This window comes from Bison bison, unplaced genomic scaffold, assembly GCF_000754665.1.
Source record: "Bison bison bison isolate TAMUID 2011002044 unplaced genomic scaffold, Bison_UMD1.0 scf7180017864479, whole genome shotgun sequence".
NCBI lineage: Eukaryota > Metazoa > Chordata > Mammalia > Artiodactyla > Bovidae > Bison > Bison bison.
Window position 1 is genome coordinate 5,182,638 of NW_011495039.1, and position 10,873 is coordinate 5,193,510.

A 10,873-nucleotide genomic window follows, 5' to 3' on the forward strand; every position below is an offset into this window, starting at 1 on the left:
GTTTTTTTTTTTTTTCTTTCTGCTTTATTATACCACATAGTATGGGAAAAAGAGGGAGGCGGGAGGAATGATTGGAATATAAAGTAATTTCTTCTTATTCAGAATGCCATTTCCCTCTATATAGCCAAAGTCTCTTGTGCCTGATTGCTTTCTTGGGGCTGATTTGAGCCCTACAACATCAGATGTTGCTATTTTTTGCATCTTTGGAGTAGAATTTTGCCCTCGCAGGGTCAAAAAGTGCTCTTGCTAATGGGTGTTCACCCAGTCTTCCCCTGCCAATATGCAATGAAACATGCACTCCAGAATGTTTGCAGTTTCATTCTGGCAATTATTCTTTTTAAGCTTTAATTTGTTTGAAGAATATGGGTCTCAGTTTTGGGGCAATGGAAAATTTGTCTTGCTACATTCTGGGAACTAAGCACTTTGAACCAAGTGCTTCTTTGACACTGCATGTGAACATCAATTTTTATTCTTGAGATAGAAATGGTGCCTTCTTTTTGTTGCAGATTGAGGTATAACCCTTTGAAAAGTTTTGATGGTCTTATAAAGAGTATTTGTTTTAGGTACACACAGTATTAAGAGTTGCAGGCCCCAGCTTTATACACTTTATGCAGGGGTAACACATTTTATTTATTTATTGATGGCCACACTGTGTGGCATGTGGGATCTTCCCCAGCCAGGGATTAAACATGTACCCCTTGCAGTGGAAGCACAGAGTCTTAACCACTGGTCCGCCAGGGAAGTCCCATATTTTGATGTATATGTTAAATGCGTTTTTCTAGGCTCAGCTCCTGGAAGTTGGTTGGAACAATACAGCAAGTGCTCGGGATGACATCCAGAGAAATTTAAACTGCTGTGGGTTCCGAAGTTTTAACCCGAATGATACCTGTCTGGCAGTAAGTACAAAGTATAAAATATTTTTGGAGACATATTGCATACAGATGGGCTTCCCTGGTAGCTCACCTGGTAAAGAATCTGTCTGCAATGCAAGAGACCCCGGTTCGATTCCTAGGTCAGGAAGATCCCCTGAAGAAGGGATAGACTACCCACTCCAATATTCTTGGGCTTCCCTGATGGCTCAGCTGGTGAAGAATCTGCCTGCAATGTGGGAGACCTGGGTTCGATCCCTGGGTTGGGAGGATCCCCTGGAGAAGGGAACCATTACCCACTCCAATATTCTGGCCTGGAGAATTCCATAGACTATCCGTGGGGTCTCAAAGAGTCAGACATTACTGAGCGACTTTCACACTAGCACATACAGATAAATAATGGTTAATGTGGAAGACATGGACTTCTGATGCTGAATTGTACTTAAAAAAACTTTTTTAATATACCAGTGTTCCATTCTATGTACACTATTGTATCGATTGTCTGTTCTCAAGTATCCATTCCTGAGGGTCCTGAATATCCCAGGGCCCAGACAGACACCAAAGATGATTTGGGTTCTTTGCCTCTAATTCCTTCCCATTCAGCTCCTCCCAGAACAAGCTGTGAAAGGGAAGTAATAGTAGGTTAGCGAGTAAATATCTTCATTTGGAAGCCTATTGGGGTGGGAAGAAGAGAGTGGTCTGTATTAAATTGGGCTTGTCAACCAGCTATACATCCCCAGGGTGGAGGACACCTATAACCATCCTCTTTCCTCTCTCCCTTCCTCCCCATCACAACTTCATGCCCTTTCTGTCTAAAGCTAAGCTAGCAATGGACCAATTAGAGCCATCCTGTTGATCATGCCTTACTCCTGACCTTGCAGGTCCAACCCAGTCCCTTATGGGGATAGACTTGGAGCTTGGCTCTCCTGGTAGTTCAGATGTGTTTATGTTTTGGGGAAACTTCTGTTACTTCCTTGCTGAGCCCTGAGCTGGATATCCCCTCATTGAGGCCTCCTTTGTGGGATTCTTAGTTTTCTACTGCTGTGTATTACATTATCACAATTTTAGTGGTTAAAACAACATCCATTTATTACTTTACTTTTCCTAAGTCAGGAGTCTGGGCTTGGCTTGACTGGGTCCTGTGCTCAGGATCTCACCGGAATGAAGTGTCAGCCAGGGCTACAGTCTCATCTGAGGTTTGGGGTCTCCTACAAAGCTATCGTGGGTCAAATTCAGCTTCTAATGGTTGTAGGACTGAAGTTCCATTTTCTTGCTAGTGTCTCCCAGCTCCTGGAAGCTGTGGTCAGGTCTTAACTATACAGCCATCTCACAACACAGCTTCATTTTATGAAGACAGTGACTTATGTAATGCCACATAAACGTGGGAGAGAGGACCCATCCAGCCTCCAAGGGGTGATTATTCAGGGATGGGGATCTTGGGAGCCAGCTTAGGATTTTGGACACTGCTAAAGAAGAGTGGTCCCCAGTTGGATATGAATTCCAGATACTAATTTTTATGTGGGTGTTTTTTTTTTTTTTTAAACTTGCTCATTATAAATGTACTTTTCAATACAAGTTCTTTTTTTTTTTTTTTCATTGATACAGAGCTGTGTGAAAAGCAGCCACCCGTGCTCACCCTGTGCTCCGATAATAGGAAGATACGCGGGAGAGGTTTTGAGATTTGTCGGTGGCATTGGCCTCTTCTTCAGTTTTACAGAGGTATGCGCACTTAACTCAGTATCTTCACACCTTTGTCACAGGGACAAACAGGGGTTTCTGTTTTCTAGGGCACGAGGGCACGGCATTTTGCCTTAGCATGGCATTGAACTTTTGGAACGTATTGATGGATGTTTTCCCTGAGAACTAATATTGCAGTAGGAGGACCCCTGGCTTGAAATCAGAATTTAGAGCTTCCTTTGTAAGGAAATGCTTGATCATTAAATTATGTAAAATAAAATAAACAGATGAAATGAAGAGACTAGACTGAGTCAGCTCTAGGGTCTCTTCTATTTCTAGAGTTGTATGATAAATTATAATTTTAAATATAATTTCGGCATAGGTAGCACCTTCACATTGTTTAATATATCTGTTAATGTGTAGTATATACACATGCGTTTACATAAAAGTTTACTTTGGAAAATTACCTTCCAACTCCATCCCTCACTCCCCTTTGTTCCTAGCCTTCTAAAATCTGTAAGTAACCACTGTTATTAATTTCTTATCTATATAATATTTATATTATGTTAGTATATTATTATATTGACATACGTTTAAGCAAAACCACATACATATTATTTTGGTAATTTTTGAGGAATGCAGAATTCCTCATTATCTTTGTTGAATGCTTGATAACCGTGGACATTTTTGATGCATCTGAACTGTCAATACGTATTAAAATTAAATTTTTTCTTTAATTCATAAATTCTGCCTGTAGTGCTTTATTTCATGGAGACGTTAATATAACTCTCTAAAATGGATACACAAAAATGTTTATTGTTTCTAACAGTGGACCTTTGGGCCAGCTTGTGTTTTCCAATAAGGAGCTGGTTAAATTTGAGTTTACTAGACAAGAGCCAATAGTTAAAAAATGCACTGTGTGGTTAGAAACCCACTTACCCTGCTTACTAACTATTTGACCTTGGGCAAGTTACTTTCTCTTTCTGTGCTTCTGTTTCTTCATCTTTTCAAACAGGCATAATAACGGAAAGCCTCTATTTCATAGAGTTGTTGTGATACTTAAAGGAGCTAGTATATATATTAATAAAGCTTGCAATATTTAGAATAATGCCTGATATATGGCAGGTGCTGTGTGTTTAGCTACTGGTTTGTAGACATGAGTAAATTATACATGTTATGCCCGCTTAAAAAAAGATGCTGGGACCCCTATGACTGTTGTGTTAATTGCTCATGTTACTCCCCTATTTTAGACATATAATAGAGTGGCATGTGTAGTCATGCTATTAGGTGAGATTGTGCACGTAACTATAGAAACATATGATAGGCTATTGTAGGAATAAGCATTTATCTTTAAAAGAAAATCAGAAAAATATTAAATGTTTTGTATGTTTGAAGTTCACTCTGTCATTTAATTTCTTGGATATTCAATTTCCCCTTCAGTATGTCCCTATAATAAGTAATTCCATGGTTAACTTCCTTGTATGTAATTTTTTATCTATATTCTCTAGCTTTTTTCTTTGAGTACACCTCCAAAAGTAAACTATGACACATTCAGTATGTGGGCATTTTAAAAGAGTTTGCTAAATATTGCCAAATGGCCATTTGGGGGAGATTCTACCAACTTTTGATTCAAGCACTAATTCTTGATATTTTTATCTTAAAAGATGCTTGCCAGTTTAACAGGTATAAATAGTATTACAGTTCTGTTTGCTCTTTTGGAAATGTGACTAGTGAATCTGAAAATAAGTTCATGTGTTTTGGGACCACTGGCATTTCTTCTTTTGTCAGTTCCCCACCTAAATTCTGTCTTGGTCAAGGCCCTTTGGATCCCCTGTGACCCAGTCTATGCCAAAAAGGGGAAATTTTTTTAAAAGATGGGGAGAGTGGGCCACAGGGCCCAGAAAGTGTCTAGAAAGGAGCGCCCAGGGCTGGGGGCTCAGCAGCCACACAGAAGGTGGTGGTTCTGCTTTTCTTTCCTCCCTTCCCTCCCATCCCCTCTTCCTCTTGTCTGTCACTCTGCTTGGCTTCTTGTTCTGCTTGCCGTTTCTTGGGCATTGACTTCACTTTTTTATGACTGTTAAATAAAATTTATAGATGTTACTTTTATGTAGTTAGGTTTATTGCTTTTACCTCTATGGTTTACCCAGTCGACTTGTATGTTTAGAAAGGCCCTTCTCATTTTGATTATATATGTTAAAAATGATTAAAGTAGATACTATAGGTGGTACGAACAAACTTCAGCACTTCGTGGAAAGTCTCCTTTTGGAGAACTGCAGAATAAGGCAGAAGGCAAGGGGCTTTTATAGGATAAGGAATAAGGAAGAGATTAATAAAAAATATCTGGTTAGCTGGGGTCACAGAGTCAGTCTTGTTTGGGAGGAGAAGGTCTAGAGCTCACTTGGCCTTTGGGGACTGGCTGGCCAAATATACTGCACTTCTGGTGAAGCGGAGCATTTACAGGGACACAGAAGTTCCCCAAGTACTTTTACTCGCTGATGTGGCACCCTGGATAATATTATAGCAGCTTCATCTTGGGCCTAGAAGTTTATTTCTCTCTGTACAACTAAACATAAAAATACATATATCTTAGTTTTATTGAGGTATAATTGACAAAATTGTAAGGTATTTAAAGTGTACATCACGATGATTTGACGTATGTGTACATGTGGAAGGTCTTCCTTGTAGCTCAGCTGGTAAAAGAATCTGCCTGCAATGCAGGAGACCCGAGTTTGATCCCTGGGACAGAGGAACCTGGTGGGCTACAATCCGTGGAATCACAGAGTCGGACACAACTGAGCGACTTAATGTTACTACGGTACACTATACATGTGAAAAGATTCCCCCATCAATTTAATTAACACACCCATTACCTTCCATATTTACCTATTTTTTTTGGTGAGAACATTTAAATTCTACTGTATCAGCAAATTTCAATTGTACAGTATGGTGCTTTCAACTACAGTCGCCATGTTACATATTAGGTTTCATTTTAATTGTGTGTGACATGTATTGCATTTATGTATATGATGTATACATACATATGTATAAAATGTATAATTAATATAGATAGCACATTATATACATGTATGTGTGTATTTTACATATTTTATTCTAATTCAATTTTTGTTTCCTTCAAGAATGAAAAGTCCACTCAGCTATAATGATCAAAGTGGAGATAAAGACCAAGCTGAGTATTCACTTTTTTAAGAAAGTTTCCCCTGACATCCCTTTCTAATCTAAGCATTTTTTCGTTTTACTTTTTCTGAGGAAAGAGCCATCTTACTTCTGGGTTGGTCATGGCATTGATCCAAGAAAATTCATATGCTACTTGAAAACAATTCTGTTTCCTCTTTCTTTTAAAAGAAAATTGGATTTTTGTCATAAAAACTTGAAAATATAGATGGGAAAAAAATCAAAATGACCAATCTGAATATGCTTCATTAGCCAGAGTCAACGATTATGAGAATATTGCCACATGATTTCTTTTTTATATCTGGGATATATTTTGAGAATTTAGTCCTTTTGAGCAGCTCCATTTTCTTCTCATCAGATCACACTGCCTTCAGCTATGCATATTTTTTTAAAGAGGATTGTATTTTTAGAGCAGTTTTAAGTTCACAATGATACTGAGAGGACGGAACAAAGATTTCCAGGATCCCCCTGCCCTCTCCCGCCCATGCACAGCCTCCCCCACTATCACGACTGCTCACCAGATGGTGCATTTGTCACACTTCACCCACACTGCCACACCATAGGCACACAGAGTCCATAACCTCCGTCAGGGTTCACTTTTGGCGTTGTACAATCTATGAGTTCAGACAAATATATCCGTCATTGTGGTATTATACAGAGTATCTTCACTGCCCTAAAAGTCCTCTGTGCTCTGTTCATTCCTGCCAGCCCCAACTGTTTTTTAAAATACTAATTATTTAACAGTATAAACTCATGTGTCTTAGATTTCACAAGTATTCTTTCATGGAGTCCTTCTTTATATTTTATACACCAATTCCTTTTGAAACCTAACTAGAGAGTTTAATAACATTTTATCCAATCTGATATTTTTTGGATGTATCCACTGTCTCACGTTTTAAATTTTTATTCAGTATTTCACAGAATCAGCAATTCTCAGAACTTGAAGGGATGAGTCTAACTAGCTGATGATTTCTTGTCGTAGAAGAAATAGAATTCATTTGAACTATTTGTAACACATGAAAATAAATTTAAGCCATCAAAGAAACATTGATTTAAAATTAAAAAAAAGAAGTTTTAAAAGTTAGTGCATATCCTTTTAGAAACTTGTGGAAAATACAGAAAATTGTGAAGCTGAAAGACTGGATCTACTAACTGAAGTTACCTACTCAAATCATCAACATTAATAATTTGGCATATTATGTTACATCTTTCTACATTTAATAAATATAAAAATAAATAGCAAAGGACACACTTGTTGCACACTCTACATAGACATTTTATAAAACTGTACTTTGGAGACTTACCATGTCCTGGGTATAGGTTCTAGAATCAGCAGAGTTCATGATCAGGTCTAGTCAAAGTTGCCATTGAAAATCTTTAAATCATGAGCACCTTTGTAGTCTAAAAATCCAGTATACATAATTATCCAACTTGGATCTTTCTGTATTTTGGACATGACCTCCCTGTCATGCCCTCCCTGGTTGCAAGGAGATGGTGGTTTGGCAGTGGGACACAGAGGTCTTGTTTTGTCACAGTTGAATTGGAGGAATTAAACTTTGATAGAATATGGCTCCAGGTTACAAGTATTTAATTTACTTGATGGCCCTGTTTCCCCTAAGGACTGTAACTTGCACTATCAGCTTGTATCCTGGGTTGATAATAAAAGTATTTAGCAATCTCAAAACTTCTGACCAGAAGTTCCCTGTGTGCCCGTGTTTCTGAGGCACGGGCAGGGAAATGATGGTCGGGCAGGTTGAGGGGTGGTAGAGAAGTTAACTCCGTGTGAAAGGATTTCAGTCCTGTAATATGAATGTGGATGAAATGGCAGATGGAATGTTGTTAGCCTGAGAATGGCACATCAGATTCTTCTCCCAAGCAACAAAATAATTAGATGCATGGACCCCAGATTTGAACCCTGGGTCTAGCGCTCATGACCTGGGTGACTGTTATCCAGTTGTTTAACCTCTCCATGCCTCAGTTCCCTCATTGGTAAAATGAGGATAATGGCAATTCCTATCATATATAGTTTTTGATCAAATGGTATGAATTTGTGAAGTGTGAAGAACAGAGCTAGACACAAAGTACTCTTTGTATGTTTAAGTAAATTCCCCCCATCCCAGCCTCGTTATACAGACTGCAAACCAGACTTTCCACTTCCTTAAATTAGACTTATCTTTCCTTGATTCAACTCACAAACCAGCAGCCCCTATATCCTTAGATGTTGTAACAACTATATAAACATTGCCAGTCATGAACTTCCTTTTTGTTCTCGGCCATGCTTACAGCTTGTGGGATCTCAGTTCTCTGACCAAGTATTGAACCCAGGCCGTGACAGTGAAAGCCCAGAATCCTCACCACTAGGCCACCAGGGAACTCCTCCGCCAGTCATGAGTTTTACAGTAACTTGGGAATTATTACTGTGGTAAATGGAGAAAATTTTGGATTTACCACTGTTGTCTAGAGGTAGTTTCAACAGCTGCTGCTGCTAAGTCGCTTCAGTCGTGTCTGACTCTGTGCGACCCCATAGACGGCAGCCCACCAGGCTCCGCCGTCCCTGGGATTCTCCAGGCAAGAACACTGGAGTGGGTTGCCATTTCCTTCTCCAATGCATGAAAGTGAAAAGTGAAAGTGAAGTCGCTCAGTCGTGTCCGACTCTTCGCGACCCCATGGACTGCAGCCCACTAGGCTCCTCTGTCCATGGGACTTTTCCAGCCAAGAGTACTGGAGTGCGTTGCCATTGCCTTCTCTGAGTTTCAACAGCTAATGAGTAGTTATGAAGTCGAACGAACAAAATTTAGATTAAAAGTTGGCCTAGGTCTGAAATATGAAAATATAATTTGAATTTCATTTTGTCCCATTAAATTTTGTCTAAGAATTTTTGAGTATTTTAAATAAATCAGCTTTGAGGTAGCAGGACCACCAGAATGAACACATTTCTTAATTTAAAAAATAATAGGTTTTATTGGTTATCTCATTAGTGAACATAGTGTGGGAAATGTGACAATCACTATTTAATTACTTTTCTGAAAGTATACATCCCTCCACCTTTGGAGAGGTAGGAATTACATTTTTTATGATCTGTACTGGAAAATGTATTTATTGCAGGGTTTTTGTTATTGCTTAATTTTCACTGAACTCTGTTTGAATTAGGAAAACATACAATATATTAGCTGTTAAGACAAGTTAGTGTTTGTATTTGTTTCCTTTTGCGCTCTAATAAGTAATCACACTTGTAGTAGCTTAAAGCAACACAGATTTACCGTCTTAAACTTCTGGAGGTCAGGAGCTTAAACTGGAGACTGTTTCTGGAAGCTCTAGGAGAGACCTGTTTCCTTGCCTTTTCTGCCTTCTAGAGGCTGCCTGCGCTCCTTGGCTCGATTCCAACTTGACATTTTTTCCGTCTTCAAAGCTAGCAGCATGGCCTCTTCTGACTCTCCTTGCTAATGCCTCTGTTGTCACATTGCCTTTGAGCTCTATCTCTGGTTTTTGTCCTTCCTGCTTCCCTCTTTCAAGGGCCCTTGTGATTACATCACAGAGTTCGCTCTTGTGATCTCTTTATCTCACGAGCTTTAACGCAGTCCCGTCTGCAGTGTCCCTATTACGGTGTAAGAGAACATGTTCACAGGTTCTGAGGATTATGGTGTGGACGAGCGTCATTAGTAGGCCTGCCCTAATGTTCGGTTTTTCTTAGGGCATCTAATTTGGGTTACTTACTACATTTTAAAAAGAAATCTCTTCCTCTTTGAACACACAATACCAAGTGCTTCAGAGAGTTCAGATTATTTTATGGATCAACTGAGTAAACACGCACAACTGTTACTTTCTCTTTCTTCTTTCTTCCTTCCCGTTCTAGATCCTGGGTGTTTGGCTGACCTACAGATACAGGAACCAGAAAGACCCTCGTGCTAATCCCAGTGCATTCCTTTGATGAGAAAACAAGGAACATCTTTCCTATGCTGATCTTGTACATTTCCTCTAAGTTAAGCTCATTTGCCTGTTTAAGGAAACAGTACCTGAAAAATTACATTATTGACAGTGGAATTATATATTTTTATGTTTCTCTAAATGTTTTTCTTTTTCCATTGCTGAAACAAATCTGAAACTTGTGGTCTCCTCTGAACCTCAGTGGTAGCTGTAATCTACTGGTTTTCACAGTGTCTGGCACTGTCTACTGTGGCCTTTCTTAGCATTTTTACCTGCAGAAAAACTTTGTAAGGCACTGTTGTGTTGATCATATTGTGACTCTTAATGTACATCTCACTGGAATAATTGTTATGTGGCACTGTGCTGTATAGCTAGTTCTCACTGGAAAAAAGAGTTGAAGTTTATTAAAGCCAGAAAGTATGAGATTATTATAAGTCCAACAAGGGAAATCTAAACTCCCCAGTTTTTTGTCCTTTTAGGAAAGAAGTGATGTGGTGAATATTGTTAATATAAAAGTGATGTTAGTTCTAGTAGTCTTTCTGATCACACTAATGTAGTCTAGAAATAGTCGTGTCTTTAGGAAAGTATGGTTTAGGTTTTGATTTTTACAGGTAAGTGCAAAGGAGAAATGATTTCCTGAATGTCCTAATGTGTAACATTTACCTTCAGCCTTCGAAATGAAATGAGTTTGAGAAATTCAGAAAGCATATCTATATATAATCTTGGTATTGTTTTATAATAATTTGAAGTCCCAAAGATTGCCTTTTTAAAGAAGTTACTATTAATGCATTGGCCCATGTAGTAAAATGATATTTGATTGTCTTACAAATTCTAAATACCCTTCTTATGAAATTTCTCAGTATTGTCACAGCAGCTTGTCAAATCCAAGCATATTTAAATGTGATCTCCTATAATTTGAAATTTAAATAGTATTGTGGTTCTGTATATTATGTTAAAAAATTAAAGTATGGAAACCTTTCTTCGTCTTTGGATGTTTGAATTAAAAGAAAGTAATGGAAGGGTTGATAAATGAATTAAGTGAAGTGGAATTCTCTTTTTTGCTTTGGGTTCGTAGAACTGAGTTGCTATTTCAGTCTGTAATCCAACCATGGAATTAACTTCCCGCACCAGTAGTCATGCCAGAATCTTTTCTTGAAATGTTTCAGTGTCTAATATTTTCTCCACATGAAAATTGTTTTTTAAAAGAGAAG

At 38.5% G+C, this 10,873-nt stretch overlaps 1 protein-coding gene across 1 annotated transcript in view; it reads left to right on the forward strand.

The window, feature by feature from the left end:
• Positions 1-10,641, forward strand: part of TSPAN13 (tetraspanin 13) — a 38,256-nt gene extending 27,615 nt beyond the window's left edge. Inside the window, exons 4-6 of the mRNA XM_010862170.1 lie at positions 783-896; positions 2,475-2,588; positions 9,592-10,641. Coding sequence (XP_010860472.1) covers positions 783-896; positions 2,475-2,588; positions 9,592-9,666 — 303 coding nt within the window. The 3' untranslated portion in view covers positions 9,667-10,641. The remainder of the gene's footprint in view (positions 1-782; positions 897-2,474; positions 2,589-9,591) is intronic.
• The last annotated feature ends 232 nt before the right edge of the window (positions 10,642-10,873 follow it).